The following is a 20,472-nucleotide window of genomic DNA, read 5'->3' as shown; positions in this document are numbered from 1 at the left end:
AAGATGCATGCATTTTAATATGCAGTTTTAGGATGGAAATAAATCACATCTAAGACATTACCACCTTAGGGTGGAAGCCACAGCTGGCATGACAGGCTGCTCTCACTTCCACCAGCTCCGTACCACCACGGGGACATCCATGGACCTACGCTTGATGCACCAAGCATCAACTAGAGCAGCCTCCTGATTTTTGCCCAATCTCTTTCCCATCTTCTTCTTGCCTTTCTTGGGTCACGGTCTAAGAGTTTCCCTGAAACTTGGAACATCTAGACCCTAGAGCTTACTCCAGTAAACCCAGTCTGTGCCGGTATGCGGTATTAGCCCTTCAGAGGGCATTGAGGGGTTGAGCTGGGCTAGGCAGCCAGCAACAACTGAGCTCAGCAGAAGTGAAGGGATGACAGCTCAGACCAGGAGCTGCTTGGTCCGGACCAGGAGGAGCTGGATGCTGCTGCGGTGGTGCCAACCGAGCTGACCCAGTGGCTCGCTGCCACGGAAAGGGGGAGATCCTGCCCCCCTTCCCAGGCTCACTCAGGCAATCTGTTCCCTCCCTCGTGCCAGCTCTGTTGCTCATCAGACCCTCCCACAACCTACACTCACTAACCCAGGAGAAAACTCCCCAGCTTTCTGTGCCCCTTCCCCTCTTGTTGAGCCTGGTCCCACCAGGACAGCGTGCTGAAGACGTTCATGAAGCCACCTAACAAGCTGCAGAGCCCACGCCAGTTAAGGAGCAGGACCATGCCGCCATAGGTGGGACCTCCCTCTCTCACCATCCGCTTGATCAACCTCTCTGCTAGCGACTGTATACCAGGAGAGCCCACTCATTTCTAGGTCAGTAGAAGAAGGAAGAGGGTATAAGCTGAAGAAAGTATATTTGCATCATGGAGGAGAGAGGGAATATTTTAATCATAGGTGTAAGTTAAAGCGCTCTCTATTAGAGATAAGTCTTTACCGAATTCTTATTGAGTGCCACAAAAATCAAATGCTTCACATTTTTCCCCTGCTAAGTCTGCCAATTTTTATGCTAATTATAATTCATCTCTATGACTTCCACTAGAAGGTCTCAGAGCATTTTACCAATATTACTGAATTAAGCTTCATGGATCCAATTTACAGTCAGATAGGGCAAAGACCTGAGAGGAAGAAAAATTTTAAAAAAAGGAAAATACAGAACAAGGCAGCAGAGCAGTGGGTCCTCGCTTTTCTCTCCTCCACTTCACCCTCAACATCATCCTTCTTCAAAGAACTGGAGAACAAAACCCACCAACCCTGTTGTTTTTCCCCTGTGCCCAGTCTTCAAGTGAAGATGCTCCCCCCAAAAAATATGGAAAAGGTCCTATTTATTTAACTAGGTCCTTTAGGAAAGGACCAAGGCTGCGCTTGCATCCTCAAGAGAGCTACTATTCAGCCCACATGTGCATGGATCTGTGCACAGCAGAGGGACACCCCAAAATGGGAAGGAGGAGGTGACAATTTAATAACCCAGCAGCCCAACTAAGTTATGGACAAGCTGATCCTTGCAGACTCCCAATGCCATAGCTATTAGGTACCACTGCACATGGAAAAATAAGGCTCATCCCATTCTCTCCTGGAGAGTAAAACCCTAAGCTGCTCGTTGGGCACCAAGCTTCATTGTTCACTACAAAATTAAAATGCCCATTATCGTGACGGATACCTCAGAAGTGCCAGAAAAGACATTAGCTTGAGTCCACGTTAAAATACCTGAAGGGAAGGAAAATATTAAGCACTAGATGTCACACAGGCATTTAGGATCCTAATTCTCCTTGATTGCAAAGGGATTTAGGCATTTGAATGACTTTCTGATCTTGGTCTAAGTGTTTAAAAGATGCAAGTCAAAAACAGGAGGGGGGAAAAAAAAAAAAAAAATATATATTTTGTACAAATTGCCGCTAAAATTAACGATTGCCCGATCGGGACATACTATACCTGACATTCGGAAAGGCATGAAGATGGTCTCGTTCGTATCGGGGTGGATGATGGCCTGTAAAACAGTCAGCAAACAGACACAGTGAAGGCACAGCAACAGTTGGCGGGGCGCAGCGAAGCCAGCGCTCAGCCTCTACAAATAGCTCCTTCCACCGGAGAGGACCGGGAGGCTTCATGCGTCTCAGCACCCTCCTCACTTTTGCAGCTCCGACCGAAGGCAGTTATTGTTTGGCAGCCTCCACAAAACCTCCTCCTACAGCTGCTTTTCCCCTCTCCCTAAATAATTTAGTGTAAGTTAATGATTTAGAAGCAAATAATTTAACCTGAAACATAGAAAGTGGCTCCTTCTTGATAGCATAATGTCCCCAAAGGCCACCCACCGCTGTACCTTAACCCTGGGGCAGGGAATGCAGATTTAGGAGGGGAAAAAGAGAAACCTATTTTCCATCCCTGCCTCTTTTCAGCATCTCCACTGAGGTCCAGCTTTATGTCCTGGCTGAAATTCTGCCCTACGAAGGAAAGGCAAAGCCCTCGCTGTGGCAGAGGGATGGGGAGGGCAGGGCTGCCTGCTCGGGAGGGAACGAGGGCGTAAATCACTTTATGCTGCTCGTGACTGAACGGGTGGCAGGGGACCCCCGTAAGGACTTGTGTGGCTCAGCCGTGGCGGGTGGAGTCAGTCCAGGGAACACCTTCCCCATCCGCAGGTACGCCTGCACGAGCCCACATGGAAGTTCTGCTTCAGGATCTGGCTGCGTTGGGGTAAAACCAGGCAGGTATGGTCCGCTCCTGTTGTCACCGCAAGGGTGACCCAAATAAAATCCCCTCACGCGCCACGGGAGTTGGATTCGCCGGATAATTCAACCTTTACGTGTATCTGCAGCTTCTCAGCCCATGCTGGTGGCTGCGGACAGCCCAGCCTCCACGGAAATCCTTACTGGTCAGCTCACTTGGCCCATTTTTACCAAATTTTACAATAAGCCCAGGAGGCTGCCCTGGCCTTAACCGGCTGGGGATGAAAAATCAATCCCCAAGCGATCTGGGATTGCAGAGGAGGAAGGTACGACACAGTTACAAGCCTTACCAAAGAGCTGTCAAACTATTTTCAAAAGACTGGAGACATGAAATCTCTTGACTAGACAGGAAGGAGAAAATGAAGACATCAAAATATATAAATACAAAAAAAAAAAAAGAAAAAAAATCAAGACTCTTTGGTAGCAACAGTGTTCTCTGCATTTACATTTCTGTGGCAAGACAAAACAGCAACTGGCAAAGTCAATAACGGAGAAGAGGACAGCATCGCTCAGCAAAAAGGGAAAAAAGCAGCAATAGTTGAAAACAATAGTGAAATATAAAAAAAGCGTATTACCTGCTTTATTTTTTGAGCTCCCCACAGCTAGAAAAAATAAAAGAGAACATTGCACTTAAAAAAAACGAGCAGTGTAGTTTTATACCAAACCCCAAATATTCCTCTTTTAGCTGCTGTAGTAAACGAACGCGAGGGACTGCGTTAAAACAAGATTCATTTCTGCATCCTCCCAGGGTGTGTTTAAAGATCCTTTACCCACACCGAGCTCCTGCAAATCTGTGGGGCCAGTAAGACCAGCAAGGCAGAGAAGATATTCTTTCTTATCCTGAACGGTAAGAAAGAATAACAACAGCCAGCTTTCACGCTCTGCTATAAGCTTTACAAATCGAGAATTATCTCGGTGACTCTGCCGCACGTAGACCTCAAGGTAAATTTAGCACAGCCTCCCCTCGGAGGAGCTTCCTGCGGAAACCGAGGCTCGCTGGGGAACAAAGGTGGAGCAAGTCCTGCAGGGAAACACAAGAAGCATCTCTTCAAATAAAATCTGGATTCGGAAGAGACCATCGCTAGCTTTCATTTTCCACAAGGGAAACGCACCGAAAAAAGCTCGTGAAGAGGGAAAAAATCTCATTTAAAACTCTCACGAGCGCCTACTGTTATTTACTGAGCATCGTTCAGCAGCATCAAAACACCTCAAGGCAGGCTCAGCCAGCGGAGATCTACGAGCGCTGAGGAAGAAACCTCCCACGTGAGGTGCAGGTAGAGCTAACGAGTAGGTGCACATCAAGAGACGCTCTGGTATACACATAACCCCACAGTTTGCCCCCTGCTCAGCAAAGCCAGAGAGCTTTCCTCCATGAATTACACCTAAATGCAAATTATAATCTCAAAAAAAAAAAAAAAAAAAATCCCCATTTTGATGCCTATAATTCTAGAGATGGATGAAAAACCAGGACTCCTGTAAAATCTCACAACAGATCATCGCTTTTACTATTAAAAACTGTTCAGTTCAGCTCAAGTCTGGCTTCAGCCTCCGGGCACCGGCTTGTGTTACACCTCTGTCTGACACCCAGGTACTCAGAGCCACTAAAGCCACCCTTTAACCTTCGCTTAAAGAAAAAAACCCCCAAAAACCCAAAAATAAAATTTATCCGAGCCAGGAGACTGGCTGTTTCGTTGGCAAGGCGCGTTTGCCAATCTTTTAACCACCCTCGTGGCTCTTTTACATCTTTCCAATTTGTCAACATCCTCTTGAATCGAGGACGCCAGAAACCAGACAAATTATTCCAACAACAGTTGTACCAGTGCCAAACCAAGGGTAGGCTAACCTGATGAGTTCTGCTCTTGCTGTTGATAAACCCGAAGACGGCGATAGCTCTTTTTGCTTGGAGAGCTCACGATTACCCGCCAGAATACCTACCCGAGCGCCGTGAGCGTATGCTGCAACACGGGCGTTCACGCTGAAGATTTTATCATTATTATGGTGTAAATTAAGCCCTGTTCTGCCATTCTTCTCCACCCGAGGTTTAGTGCCTTCCTCAAATACAAAGCAATCAAAATACTGTTGGAATAAGGTAATTACTCTACTATAAATAGCATAAATTGACCCACTGATACCAGCAACCCCAGTATTTCAGTTCAAACTCGGCTCTCACTCCAGACTTGAAGCTCACGATGAACTCCGCTGCGTGCGATGAGTTTACTGGAATATCTAAATGTCACAGGCTGAGGCACATACCCACAGGGCTCTTTCCTGCGGAAAACTTCCTGGGTTTTAAGGAAAATCCTTATTCTCCATTTTACAGTTGAAAAACAGAGGTCGAGGGACACAGAGATGATCTCTGTCACTGGCAGAGACAAGAGGTGTCCATCCCAAAATCCAAAGGGTGGGAGGCTACATGCCCAGACAGCTACCAGGGCTTTTTGGCACCTGCTTGCCCACCGGCTTGAGGACTTCCAGGGGGTGAAACTGGAAGCCCTCGAGCTGCAGGTGACTGCCCAGGGCATCCCAGTAACCCTGCGGCTGCCCAGGTCTCGCCTATCTTAGATGTGAAACGAAACCACGGGATTTTCCTCTCTAACTGCAAGCACCAAGACTAGCAAAAAGGAAGAGGGATGGTTTCTGAGCCAGCACTATGGCTTTTTTGGTCAAATTATCTAATTTCATTAATTGATCCCAATATTTATGCATTTTCCTGCTGCAGTGCAAATATTGTTAGAACATGCGATTTCATTACTTCTCAGAAAGAGACTTTACAAGATGCACCTGATGAGTCACCTAAAGATTCTGCCAGCTCATTTTCACTTTTTTATCCTCTAATTCATTTTCTGTCTGCAGCGTTTTTCAATAGCTCCAGTACTCTGACGAGTCTTGCCAGCTGAGGGGCTCGTTTCGGAGAGCAAGCCTCTATTTTTGCTGAGGATTTCATTCACGTTCTCTCCGGCCATCTTCGAGAAGCAGCCAGGTTTTGATCTCATTTACACTCGGGTGAATCCAAAGCATCTTCACTGGAGCACGTGGAATGACTCCAGATTTGTGCTCAATTTATGTGAGCTTTAGGTCCACGATCTCTAAATATAGTCAGCCTCTACGGGGCGGGTCTCTTGTAATGGATGATCCTCCTTTACGTCAGCTTTGCTGTATATTACTGGCTCAAAGCTACACAGGGCTTCTGCCACCATTCAAATTTGGGGTGCAAGAACCAAACCTGCTCACACAGGGGTTTACACCAAAGCAGCCTGGAGGACAAGCGGGCAGGAGCGTTGGAACACCGTTCGCATATTCCACTATCCGCCCAGCGACCTAGGCAGGCAGCAATGGAGAAGTTTCTCCAGCCTGTGGCCATCGCAGCAGCCTCCCACCGGGACAGATCAGGCTCCGCTTCACTTCCTTCGTGGTCGTGGAGAAATTGGCTCCAGGACCATTCGCAAGAGCTCCCAGCACCAGCATACCAGGACACTGGACTCATGGGTGAGATTTCCACCCATCCTGCCCAGGATTCTGGGTTTTTTCTACAATTTTTCAAGGAAGAGGTGCTCACTACTTTGCTCACCACCTCCAGCAAATGGCTTTAAAACCCTGAACTCAGGAACTGAACTCAGTTATACAGAAACATTATGTGCGTGTGACATTTAAGGAAGGGTATCAAAGACTGCCACAACCTAAAGACAACCAAAGCTGTGGTAAGGAGCTAGAGACTGGAATAACTCTTGGGGAACAGATGTGATATTTGGGTGACAGGACATTCATTAGCACTCCTTATTTAGCAGCAGAATTGCAGCTCGGAGAGAGTTTTCCAAAAACAAAGTATTTATTTAAAGAACATATTGAGCCCAAATCTATTAGCTAACACCTGCCCCTACAAAAACAGTACAAAGGATACCAGTTATTCTTAAGAGATTAACCTCCCTCCCATTAAATACAAGATTCATTGGTCCTGGATTCAAAAATGGTCATCGCTGAAGTTGGCCTCAGGTGTCTAAGGTCAGGAGAGCACCGACAGATTCACCCCACCTACTCCCCTGCGTTGCCAGCAACCACCTCCCTCCAGTCAATGGAGACACGGAGGCAGATGTGATGCGGGGAATCGGTAATAGATGCTCTAAAGCTTCCCTACCTCAACCGTACGTGCCAACAGCACCCAAGACTCTTGCACAATATTGGAGCAGACATTGAAATGACCTTAAACCCACAGGCGCATGCTCTGGATATGCCACATCAGGAATAACTCTATGGAGAAAAGCCCTTGCTGACTAACAACACTGTGCATAATGACAGGGCACAGCGATTTTCAAAGAGCTAATGAGGAGTCATCTGGTAGATCTGCCTTACGTACCAAAGAAAACACAGCAGCTCAAGTTCTGCAAAGACTAAGTGGCCTACCTGTGTTAGTGCACCAACACCACTCAACAGCCGTTTGCAAAATTCCCCTAGTAAAGACAAGGTTGAAGAGGAAATCCTCAGAAAAATGAGGATTTTTATTTCATCACTCGTCCACTCAAGTGGAGACAGAGCTCCATCTTGAAATCTGCTCATCCCCTTCCCGCTCCATCAGGGAGGTTCTCAACTTTTCATGAAACCCCGCCTGCACCCACGAAACCTTGATTTTAACAAGGTAACAGCCCGGAGCTTGCACCCCATCAGAAATTGCCAGTAGTTTCACACACTGGGAGCTGCAAGGTTTATTAAAGCAAAGCCTGGATTATCTATCCCACACTGAATCCCAAATATTGGGTGTCGGGAGCAGAACGTGTGATGGAAGAAAGCTAATGCTGAAGAAGAGCAAGCTGCTTTCACGTGCAAGGCCATTCAGAAGGACAGCCTCCAAAGCCAGTCGCGCTTTCCGATAACCCAAATTTTTAAATGATACGAAACCAGAAGGGGAAAAAAAATAAAAAAAAAAAATAAAACCTTGCTCCAAAGGCATAACTCCCTGTGCTTGGAAAGTTCACTGAGGAATGCTTCAGACCATCAACAGGGATCTGGCATCGCATCAGTGTCAAGTGATAATGATGACACCGAACAAATTTTGACTTCATTCTAGATCCCTTAACTGGCAGTCAAATGGCCAGAGTAAGACACTGGAGGTGGGACTCATCCCCTCTAGCAGACATCTACAATGTAATAAATACCTCCTGCAGCAAATGTTCTGGATTTCCTTTATGTCAGCGGTTTGACTCATTCCCATGAGACAACCTGCACAACCTGTGCTCCAGCAGCGCATGCTTCTCCCCGTTGACTTTAAGGTGGGACCTACATGATCAGTTCTGGCTCAGATTGGGTTTGGCTCAAGACCTAAAAACATCCCAAAGCGTCAAGCAACCTGCAGCTCGTACCGACTTCAGCATCGCTTGCAAAGATACAGTTTCTTCGGGAAATTCCAATGGGAATTTGATGAAAGTTGAAGATTTTACGTTAGAACATTTAGGAATCCCAGACTTAAGCACCGCACCTTTTCCAAACAGATGTCCCACAAATCTAGCTGAGCAGATCTGGTCCTTCCTCAGCGCTACCAGCTTGAACCAGAAGCACTCAGGAGCAGCTCCACCACACCCCATCAGCAGGATTAGCTCGCATTAATCTTCAGCAGAAGGTTAAACACACCGGAAAACCCACACGACCCCTTTTGCCAGCAGTACGGTGGGACACTTCCATTGGCAACCGCTCCTCGCAGCCCTTTTGGCAAGAAGGCAGAGTCCGCAGCAAACGCAGCTGGAGAAGAACATCCCTCCGTGGCCTCACCGCTGACGCCCCACTCACTGAAACAGGAGGTCCATCCCAGCCAACAGGTGCTTCTCGTTGATATTATTTCACTTTTATCTCACTATGCTTCTGGGAGGTTTTGACGGGGCTCGGGTTTATACAGTTGAGGATGAAGATCTCCCACGTGCCTGCTGCATCGCACCCTCCAACACATCGTCCTCTCTTACAGCACCACGTTCTTCCCTACTGCCTTCCCAGTTAGTAAAGGCATTTGTGGTGGTCCGTCCACTCCAGGCAGCCCTCCCAGAACCTCTCAGCCGGTACACGTGACACCAGAGGAGTACACATGACACCAGAGGAGTACCTGTCTGTTTTCAGTACTTCACTAAAATGAAACACCAGTGCCAAACTCGAGGCGGTTTGGTGCAGCCCGACAGAGCTACAACGCATTCTGCTTTGCTCTCCACCCGTACTTTCTCCCCCAGGAGTGTGATCGCTCACGCTTTGCGTGGCTTTCTCCCACTTCTCTCCAGCTTCAGTCCCAAAAATCCCACTTCTTGAAAAGTGATATTTAACACAGAGACAAATGCACACCACAAGCTCCAGCCAAAGCATTCCGTTAGGGCTGAATGCTTTTAGCAAGATTTATAGGTTTACAGTGGTGGAATCCCAGACCTTTTGGTTCCACATTTAACGTCACCCGAATGTCTCTAAACCTGGCTGATGTGCCTAACCCTGCCTGCTAATATATATGGAATGTGATGTCTGGCTTTACTAATGAACATGGAAAACAAGGTAACATAAACCACTCTCTGCACTTGCTGCTCACTAGGAAATGCCACACGTGGACCTTTTACAGTCCTGCTCCTAATAATCTTTACATTAAAAAGGTTTTATCTCCAAGGAGATCAAGCTCAAATGACCCAAGGCGTGGGGTAAATCACAAAGGGTGACTCTATACACCTTCTGCCCTGCACCCGGCACTGAAATAACTCAGCCCAAGAGGCACCAGAAGCCACTGCTCTCCGATGCCAATGGAAAACTCCTTCCCCGTCCCAAGCGTCGTTGAGTCACAGCGCCACGAGCTGCTGCCCGTCTGCAGAACCACAAAGCCTTTGAACACATCCACGCGTTGAAGAGCATCAGCTGAGGCACCTGCCGGCACCGCGGCACGGCAAGGCAAGCGCCTCGGCGTTGGGAACCGGATCGGAAACCACGAGCAACTCCAGGGCAAGACACAGATTTACACAGATACAAAACCAAGTGTAGGTGGAACCAGACTCAAGTCCCGACTGATAAAAAAAGATAGCACTTAAATATCACTTTGCAGCTTTGCAGCACTCAATAAACATTAACTAATTAATCCTCACAGCATTCTACTGGAAAGACTTAAGCAGGGTAAGAAGCATTCACTGAAAATCATTACTTGCACCAGGGCTGAAGAAGGACTTAGATGCCATTACAGGGTTTAAAGTACAGCTTTGGAAACCAGCCTTGCTAATCCAACTAGGTTGCTCAAGATCAGATTTGTTTCACCTTATTTTAGCCATAGGGAGCTTGCAAACCTAACCTGATTTGTAAACTAGGTGTGACTTTAGATAAACTCTCTTAATCCTCAAATGACAAGATGAAGCAAAACCAGTTTGTGACTGAGTAAGAGCATCAACAGTAGCATTTACTGTGGTTTCTTCAAGGTGCGCTAACCTACAACACTTCTGTTCAAGCTCCCTAGCTGCCTCTTATGGTCTGGAAACGATGCCCAAAACTTTCATCTCCTCTTAGAGCACAGAGAATATTTAGACTGCAGATGAGAGAAGGTCCAAGTTCAGCCCTTGGACCAGCAAACAGGCTACTTTCTTGTGAAGAGGAGGAAGCAGCAGGACAACCGATCTATCTACCTTTTATCGTATCCTGCAAGAGACCAGAGGGGAAAAAAAAGTACAGTTTACTGCAAATGGACCTCTTCGCTCTTCATCAACACTGTTAAGAAAAGCTATTATTCTCCAAAAGGGATGCTGTTTAGACTCTGATAGATTCATTGTTCTCTGCTGTGTCTGGGACAGCATGAGCGGCTCTTCCCGCTGCTAACATGATTGAAGGAAGAACACAGTAATAAATATATGCCCATTAAGCTGGTGAGCCTCTTTTCACTTCACTGATACTAATGGGGAAGAAATGAAACAGTTTCAAAACAGCAAGTTGCCAAAACTGCATTTGGAAAGGCTGAAGAGTGAGAAGTCACAACTGACACACCACAGTTCATGCTCCGCCAACGCTCGCAGGAAGGGGCTGGCTGGAGAATAGCAAATGTCTGTCTCCAAGGGACAATTTCAAAAAGCCGCATTTTTCCTCTCACTACAGATCATTCGGTTTGGGTTTATTTCTAATTTTTTTTTTTTTCCCCCCTCCAACCACCCCGCCTTATGCTGAAGGGGTGAAGCTTTCAGGGTGCAGTTTCTAAGGGTACAAACTCGAGCTGTCGCACTGCTCGCTTGTTTTCTGACAAATAGATATTTGTGCATCTCGACATGCAACAAGTAAACATACAGTCAGATGAACTGACAGATTTCTGACAGATTTCCAACCACAAATCCAGGGACCTATGCTGGACTAGATGACCTCCTGAGGTCCCCTCCGGCCCAAATCAGCCTACGATCCCACAGCAGAAAAAGAGGAAGATCCGGATGGATAAAAACCTAAACATCTGGTGTCGTCGAGCTCCAAGGATTTTAGTCAGCAAAAGATCCACAGCTCAAGACGTTTAGTCTTGGTCTTATGAAACCTGGATTAATTTCCTACCTCCATCACAGACTTCTCTCACCTTCAGCAGCTCAAGCTGGTGTATGTTTATGGTACCACAGCCCCACCATCCCTCCCCATCCCAGGCGGGCACTCCACCCCCGATCTCGTACAGACAACACAGAGCAGGCAGAAAATACAGGGAGCTGCTCAAGTCAAAAAATGCAGCATTTTGGGAGTGGGGGAAGGGAGCTTTAGTTTTTATTAAGATCAGCTCTCTGAACCAGCTGTGCCAGGGCAAGCCAGCAAGGAGGTGGGAACACATGGCCGGGAGGAGAGGCGGCAGAGACATGGCAGGGCTGACTTAGATCAGCTCACGCTGCCATGGCATCACACTTTCCCTTGCAATATTCTGGGTGCAGAACAAATTTGTGCCAGTTCACACACAAAGTTCAGGGAATGATAAATTTAATAGGTGCCATCTTTATCGTGGGTGCACATCTAAGGACAGAGTCATCTCCCTAACACTAACAGCTGCCTGTGTACACGGGGTGCATCTAGTTAATTATTCAAGTTGTTAAACCTCCCCGTTACTGGCATTAAAAAATAAAAACCTTGCACAGGAAAAGCATCACTCACTCTTGAGAGGCCTCGTTCGGTGCACACGAAGCACCCTCAGACACTTCTGCTATTCTGTGGCTCTTTACCTCTCTCTGCTGGCAGGACCACAGGGAGAAGTGGGGGTGCCAGCCTCAGGACCGGAGGGACAGAGGGGAGGTAGAAGAGGCCAATGAACCTTCATCACTATATTTCTTAGACTGTCTTCGACTTCCTGTTTAGATACCAAGTTTTTAGGACAGAGTAGCGTGAATCTACAAACAGGGCAAATCAGGGCTCTGATCTTAACTTGCTCATCAGCCTAATATCGCTGCCCAGGCTGCTGCTGTTCAATATTTGGAGCGATATTAGGCTGATGAGCACTGATATTAGGCAGTGACATTCAGCTGATAGCTTAGCAGCTATTTCCACCCCAATTTCAAAGGCAAAAATGATTCAGCACACAACAAAAAGAAGGCATTTTGCTGGGCTTGCCAGCAGCGTCGTTCCAGCGTGGAATTACTGCAGGGAATTCTAGCTAAGAAAAAATAAAATATAAAGCATTTTGGGAGAAAAGCTGAAAGACAAGAGCAGCCTGAAGTTCATAACGAAACCTCCCCAGCACTGATCCCTTACGGCAGCTCTTCCAAGGCAGGTCTTCGGTGCCTGGACACCGTTGTCCGCATCCGATGTTCGTCAGCTTTTAAAAGGGCTTTTCTGCCGTGCACATTTCTGCAGCCCTGAGCACAAAATTCACACAGCAAAAAGCAGCTGTGTCGTAAAACGGGAGCGATTTCAATCTCTCTGTGTCTGATAGCCGCCGAGTGCTGCTTCTCTTAACTTTTACCACTGCTGACATGCCAGCGTCAATCTGTTCCTCCAATCTGTGCTGGTCTGTTGGACAGGTTGGGAAAGGGACTCACACACACAGAGGACACAGATGCAATCCTACAAATTAGTGAAAGGAGCCTGAGGATAAAGGACAAAAGGCACATCATTATGCCCTGCAGTTGGTACAGCCTTTTGGTTTGAGGCTAAACCTCAGCACCAACCCTCCCGAGCTACAAGAAAACGGCCGCTTTTAAGCAAGCTGGCTCTTCACCCTTGTTTATCAGGCTGATATTTTACAGCCCTTGTTTTTATAGGAGAAACTATTCCCTCCAATAAAACCTTTTTACTCCAGCGGAGATTCCCTCCAGGAGGCAGTTTGGGGAATTGCCTGCCCTGTTTAGAATTGGATATGTTACAGTCTATACCTTCTGCTGCAAATTGGCTCCCAGTGCACTTCTGTGTGTCATTTTCACCTACCCACTCGCAGATCGCACCAGCCACCGGAGCTTCGTGCGAAGGGCCGGATTCTGCCAACCCCGGGAGCCGCCGGTGGAAGCCGTCATTAGAACTGGCTTGCAGCAGCGGGCCTTTTAGCACAGCTCTCTCTTGCCACGGTGCAGTCTCTAAGGAATGCAAGCTAAAAAGGTTGCTTAAGTATAATGAGAGACCACGTAAATGAGGAGCAAAGAATGTATGACCAAGACGAAGGAATCCTTAGAGAAGAGCAATAACACAACGGTACCCACGGGGCTAGAAAAGACGGAACACAACTGACAACTGAACCAGTTTCTCCCATCAACATGAATCCTACACGTTTCCTTCCCCCGCCGCCACCCCCTTCCAAGGATCCTACTATTTTCTAGCTTCCTCTGGGATGGGGAGATGAAAGGGGAAACACGCTGTCAGATGATATGCTGGCACTTCAAACGTGCTTGCCCTCTGCACCAGCAGCCAAATGAAGGCCATGGATGGATGCAGTCGCCAAACAGAACCAAGCAATAGCAAGTTTACTAAATTCACCAATTCTCTGGAAGTTTTCACAGCAAAATTTTGTGCTTCTAAACCATGAGAAGAAACAGTTGTTTCTCCCATCAAACCCTTCTGGATCTGTGGAGTTCAATCACCCAACGCAGAGACACACAATCACCCAAAATCCCCCACCAGGAAACCAAACCTCCCCAAAGCCTTCAGGGAGTTTGTTCTCCAAGCATGTGCTCCAATCCTATAAAATATCTAACCCAAATGACCAAGAGAACAGAAATACACCCCGAAAGGTTGCATTACCAAGAATATCTCTTTATTTAGAGAAAAATCATGAAGTCATAAGAGCCTGTCAGACAGGGGGCTTAATTACAGAGTGGGGTATTTCCACTACGCAGAATGTTTTGGGTTGGTGTGGTTTTAATAAGTGGAATGTGAAACACTCAACTTTGTATCTAATAAAAAACAAATCTGGCTCTTAAAGATTCGAAGAAAAAGTTGGGTAAATAAGCTAAGCTGAAGAAGCAGAGACTGGAGAATGTTTTCCTGCTCCCAGTACGTAGCACTGAATAAATACTTATCAAGAAACTATTTGTCCTCTGTTTTGCTGACTGCATAATTGATACATCTATGATAAAAATAATGGTTTTAAAACATTTTCTAATGTAGCAAAACCCCCTCTGGTTTCCCTCCATAAAAAGCTACCAGCAGGCTAGCAGCTATTGACAGTTGGGAGATCAATTCTTCATTTTTTGCTAATGACGCCCAAGAAATAGGTTTTTACCACCTTGAGTTAATGGTCATTTTCCCGAGTGGTGAAATCACTCGAGTTCAAGAGGCAGTACAAGAGCGACTGGATGAGTGCGAGAGACCTGAACGTAGAAGAGCTGTAGGTGTTGGCAGTGCTGGTGTCCATGAATCATCTCCTAGAGAGTAACTGGAGCGAAGCAGCATTTATTCTGGAAACTGTCTCAGAGATGGTCATGGGGAATTGGAGCAAAGTATGACTCTTCAGAGTTTTTTTGTCTTCAGATAGTCCATAATTCTTCCATTTCAGCTCATTTTTAAAAATCTGCTCTGAAAATGCAGCAGAGAAAGACTTGCTGTACAAGAACCTTGTCAAGAAGATAAGTGTGGAGGAGATACTTGACGTTACATAGCTTTAGGCTTTTATATTTTCCATTTTTCACGCGGTGAAACCATTTCAGCAAGTAATATAGATTGTGCTGAGCTGTTGTTATGCTTTCAGCTACTGCCTGCCATCCTTCATGAGAACCACAAATTTCTGAATGAGAAAAAAAAAAATCAGGAATTTGAACACTGTCAAACGTGCCGTACCACAAAAGTGGATCAGTCAGGAGATTAGTGAAACAACTCTGTCAAAACAACTTGTCTTCTTGATCTCAAAGCTGATATTTGGAGGGGGTGTTGGGTTCTTGGAAAGCTGATGCATTAAAACTCTGTCCAAACTGTTATTTTTAAAGGCTTCTAAGGTGATCATAACTTTAATTCTGATTATGAAGGGTAGCAGCCCATTCAGATGACTCTTCACCCCCATGTCATACCCAATCCACACCAGAAGAGCCTGTTAGAAGGGTAACAATTGCACCTCTAAGGGGCTCCAGCAACCAAACCTGAATCAGCTCTTAAACAAAGAAGATAAAGTTGAGTGCTTCTCTCTTGAGCATCACATGAAGTTCTACCCAGCCTTTCTGATGAGTAATAATAGCGAATCAGCCTCTCTCAGATACAACTGCGTTACCACATCAGATAAGCCAAGTCACTACTCCAGCACACACTTCTTGCCCACAGTGAACACGAGGAGATTAGCTCTGTTCACAGGCAGAGAGTGGTAAAAAAAAAAAAAGAAAATAACCAGTCAAAAACCAAATTACCTCTCATCTGCTGGTCTGCTGCCAGCATGTGCCAACTTCATCAGAGCGTCAGAGGTGCGTGTGACACTCGGTTTTTCCTACATAAAACGTCAGAGGGCTCAGTCTTCTATTCCAACATCAACCCATGCACATGAGCCCCAAAGCAGGCACCTCTCCAGAGCCGCATCCAATCTCTTTCCCGAATTAGCAACAACTGCAAATCGTTAATGCCTCATAGCCAGAGTCCATCCTGCAGCGGTGCACAGAAAAAGCCATAAAAACGGTAAAACTTCGCTTGAGGAAATCAAAAATGCATTCTCCAGGTGGCTCTGGTTCACCGGTAGAAAATTTGGGGCAATATCTATGCAAGTGAGATGCTTCCCCTCCCCCAAAGCAATCAAGCAGCCCATCATATGTTCTGCAAACGCACCAGTAATTAACGAGCCCTTACAGCTGTATGGAACTGGCACACTCCTATTTAATTCAGCACTGCCGAGCTCGCCAGCTACCCAGACCTCCCCGCACGCTCTCCTCCACCTTCCCCTCTGCTCCTGGAGTTAGAAAGCAACTGATGCTCAGAGTGCAAGCTCCGGGGCATACACCAAGAGCTGCATCCAGCCCCCACGTCCTCCAGACAGAGGTGGCCACCACAGCCCTAGTTTCCATCAGATTTACTGTTAGATCCTCCTCTCGGTCTCAGAAAAGGAGAGTGTTTGGCTAATCAACATGAGAAGTACCCAGCGCCTGATGTCACCACAACCTCAGTGAAACCCCGTTTTCATACAGACGATCTGGGCCTTTGAGGTCGTTGGCAGCCACGGCCGTCGCTGGCAAAGCTGAAAGCTCAGCGTTATTTCGCGAGTGCTGCAGAGCAGTAAACACAAAGGCAGAGTGATACCATGTGAGCTGCGTGACAAGAACATGCCCCAGGGGACGGAAACAACTAACGCCAACGCAAGACTGCAAAGATCACCTTCGATGCAACGAGAAAAGCACATAAGATCATCCACGTGTGCAACGATTAACTGCAGTTTTCAATTCCGCGGCTTAAAACTGCAAAGCAATGCCCTCCTACAGGAGAGGTCTGTCTCTAAATTGGTGGCTCTGCTTGAGGGGATGGAGACAGCCACCCATTGGGTGATAATCGTGCTCTCACATGAGACAACCACCACATTCTGAAGATTTTCACCGGCTTCGCTGCAACCATATGCAGGCAAGAAGTTTATTCAAGTCCACTCAAGAGCACATTTGGGAGAAGAAGAGCATTCAGACACAAGAGACTCAAGGGTTTCCAGGTGCTCCTCGAGGAACATCACCATCACGGCCCAAGAGCTGGTCAGCCTGTCATGCCATGCTGGGAAGCTCCCAGTTAACCCAGTCAGAAGTTCCCTTCACCCAGATGGATTGCAAGAGTGCCAAACAGCGTTGGACGCTTTTATTGCCCAGTTTACCTCCCGTGTCATCACAAACAGCCAGCTCCAGGAGCAAAGAGTGACAGAAACCTGCTGGCTTCATGGATCCTTTCTCCAGGTTAACAAGGCAGGTTCTGTTGCATCGTAATTGTGGTTGCTCCCGTCCCACAGCAGCCCGGGCACACTGACTGTCATCTGCTTTCAGGTCCCTTCCAGCTTTACCCTTTTAAGAGTGGTTGTGGTAGCCTGGGTGAACATTCAAGTCTCACAGCCTTGCTGAGATCTACCCAGAGCTTGCTCACCTCTCCCTGTGGTTGGGTTTAATTAATGCAGCAAAGCACAGCTAAATACAACGACAAGCACACGCTGCGATTCCACCCCAGGCTCCTCCTGGGAGAGCTACTTTATCCTACAGTCAGCAAAACTACATAAACCCTTCCAACATAACTGACACTGGGATCAAAGTGAACCCTGTCAAGATTTTACTAGAAAAAAATACTATTTTTTTACACTGACGTGCTAAATTTTCTCTAGGAAAGGCATTTTTGGCATCGTTTTCTCTCTCCTCCTCTGTCCCACACCTTCATTTTACACTCAGAACCTTCCACCTTGCACAACAAGGTTCACCTCCTGCATCGGTGTCACGACTGAGGGAAACAAGAAACGCAGAGTTTTTGTTTGCTCTCTCTCAATGCAATTTTGAATGAACTCTGGCTACGTCCTAGGTTTGTCACTATGCAAACCCAAAATGTAGGTCAAAAGTCTGCGTGGTTTGCCACAGCGAATGACTTGTATTTTCATCTGCCTGAAGGCAGATGGGGACTGAGTCATCTGCTGCTGCATCATTCTCTGCTTTTCTGCTTTCCTCAACCCTAGTTTCTTTTTTCTTACCATCAGATTATGGTTGAAAGAACGCAGTGACATCAAAAGACCAGGAGAGCAAAGCCTCGTACTGCACATCACACATGGAGGGGATACCTCCACACCCCGTGGAGGACCCCATGATGGATGTCCGAAGGAGTCTGTGACCTGTGGCCCGTGGAGAGAGGAGCCCATGCTGTAGCAGAGGAAGAGTGTGAGGAGTCCTCCCCCTGAGGAGGAAGGAGCAGCAGAACACAACAGTGTAATGAACTGAGCCCAACCCCCATTCCTCATCCCCCTGCACCACTTGGGCAGAGGAGGGAGGGAAATCGGGACTAAAGTTAAGCCCAGGAAGCAGGGAGGGGTGGGGGGAAGGTGTTTTAAGGTTTGGTTTTATTTCTCATGACCCTTCTCTGATTTGATTGGTAATAAATTACTTTTCTTCCCCAGGTCAAGTCTGTTTTGCCCATGACGGTACTTGCTGAGTGACGTCTCTGTCCTCATCTCGACCCACGAGCCTGTTGCTATATCTTCTCTCCCCTGTCCAAGCTGAGGAGGGGAGTGACAGAGCAGCTTTGGTGGGCACACAGCATCCAGCCAGGGTCAACCCACCACAGTGCTACTGATTTGGAGGTAAAAGGCTCAAAAAGCAGTCTAGCCCCTCCGCAACACCCATCTCTGCTTCCCTAAGTTTCATGTGTTCATTTAATGAATATCAGACAAAAATCCAGAAAAGAGGACTGACAGGGTCTTGAAGAGATCACCCAACACATCCCTCTGTCGTAAAGCAGAATCAAGTTCTACCAAAAATTACCCTTTTTTAAGCAACTCCCTAAACCCTACTAAGTCCTTGGCACTGGTGGGGTTTCCACAACCTCATTCAGCTTCCATCCCAACAGTAGGAACATCACCCAGCAAAAAGTACCACCGCTGACAGCATAATCTGCAACATGAGGACATCCAGAGGGTTATACATCGCCCAAACAACATTTATTTCCATGAAGAAACAGCAGTTACAACCAACAGGAATGCAGTAGGAGAGGGGGCTGATGCATGACAGTTGCTGGTACAAGAACCTACAGGACTGACAGTAAGGTTTCCTTCAGCTAAAAAAAGAAAATGACTTTTTTTTTTTCTTTTAATTGTACTAGCACATTTTGCAAGGGAAAGGAAGCAATAGTGTTGGCCAAAGGTAATTGATAACCACAAGTCAAAACCCACAAGATTTCTACTTACTCTAAATAAAAAACCTGCGTGTTTGCATTGCAAGCCCCTCGCTATCACTTCTGCCCAGCAACATTTATAAGGTGGGAGCTTCAGAACAATCCAAACTCACTGTAACACACTGGCAGATGAGCTGCAAGGGACCAGAAGCCACATTGGAGAAGTCAGAAACTGACTGAACAGAACTGGTGTGGGATTTTACCAGGAGAAACACCAAAAAAGCCCTGCAGGAGTGCTTTTGACTGTAGACACAGCCTAAAACGCCACCTCATCCTCCCCGGTCCAGATTGCAGGAAGAAGTAGAAATTTAACAATGTTTTTTTTTCCTCTTACCTCTTTGTTGGTGACTCCAGGGGGCAAAGTCCCATGCTTGTAATCCTCCAACAACTGCACAGCCTCCTTCAGACGACTCTGCAAACAAAACAGCAGCATGGTCTGCACCGGATCATTTTATTGAAGGCAATGAATTTAAGGTATAGAATTCTATCTTCTTTCAAGCAAACCTTATGACGGGTTGTTTTACCCTATGATATAAGAGGGAAAAGGAAGCAGAGGCACTTGTTTTGCTGGTTGGCCCAGCCTTGCTTGTATCTAACTACAGAAGTGGTACAGCGGAAGAAATAAAAGCAAAAATAATAATAAAAAAACCTCCCCCTCGTCACGCATCTATGGAAGACATCACAAAAACCTGAGGGTCTTCAGTGTGGTACCAGAGAGCTGATAAATCTTGGAGATGAACGAGTTCTCAATTAAAGGTTGAAAAGTTTAAGACAAAACGGACACGTGCGGGTGCAACGTAGGCTGCCCATCAACAGGGAAACCACTTCGATCAAAAGACCTGACTTTGCCCCCACGCCCTCTCCCAGTTCAGGTACTGGGGAGGTAGAGCTGAAGAGCAAGGTAGAAGTCTGCACAAATTAACCCCCACACGCAGAACTCAGGGCCCACTAGGAAGTTACACCGCAGCAAGTTTCAGCCCGATCTCAGCACAGCCGTCTAAAGAAGAGCAGCTGCACCGGACCCGGCATTTAACGGCACGCAAGGCAACGCCACGGCACTGCTTTGTAGCTGCACACGGAAGCCCAAGTCGAGCTAATTCCTCTGCAATCCCGTGACATTTTCATATCCTTCAGACCAACCTCAGAGCGCCACGGCGCCGAACCGCTGACCTGTGCGGTTACACGCTCATTCAGAGGGGGTTTTCACAACTGGTTATGTTCTCTCCAAAAATACCCAAGCCAGTCACCGGTGCAGTGAAAGTTAGAATCTGACTACCACTAGCAATTCAAATACATGCATGTGTAAACAAAGATCTTCCTCACGTTGTGATAAAACAGAAGAATAAATACATTTCATGTGTTCGAGGGATCACAAGAGCATTAAGCTATGCTTCCAGCCTGTCAGAATCACCAATTTACTCCCAGAACAGTTATTCATACATATAGAAATACCAAAAAGTGTTCTGCAGTTGAAGCAGTCAAAGTTTATATGTACATATAA

The 20,472-nt window shown here is 46.8% G+C and overlaps 1 protein-coding gene across 2 annotated transcripts in view; it reads right to left on the bottom strand.

The window, feature by feature from the left end:
* SFXN5 (sideroflexin 5) overlaps positions 1-20,472 on the bottom strand; it is a 100,713-nt gene that overhangs the window by 58,490 nt on the left and 21,751 nt on the right. For both annotated transcript variants that reach the window (XM_086463959.1, XM_086463961.1), the window contains exons 3-5: positions 19,306-19,383; positions 3,311-3,337; positions 1,945-1,999 (exon numbers count right to left, since the gene is read on the bottom strand). In XM_086463959.1, the coding sequence (XP_086320085.1) occupies positions 1,945-1,999; positions 3,311-3,337; positions 19,306-19,383 (160 nt within the window). The remainder of the gene's footprint in view (positions 1-1,944; positions 2,000-3,310; positions 3,338-19,305; positions 19,384-20,472) is intronic.

This window comes from Leptosomus discolor, chromosome 4, assembly GCF_034619465.1.
Source record: "Leptosomus discolor isolate bLepDis1 chromosome 4, bLepDis1.hap2, whole genome shotgun sequence".
Taxonomy (NCBI): domain Eukaryota; kingdom Metazoa; phylum Chordata; class Aves; order Leptosomiformes; family Leptosomidae; genus Leptosomus; species Leptosomus discolor.
The sequence above is the reverse complement of the archived record's forward strand: the minus strand, read 5'-3'. Positions and strand labels throughout refer to the sequence as shown.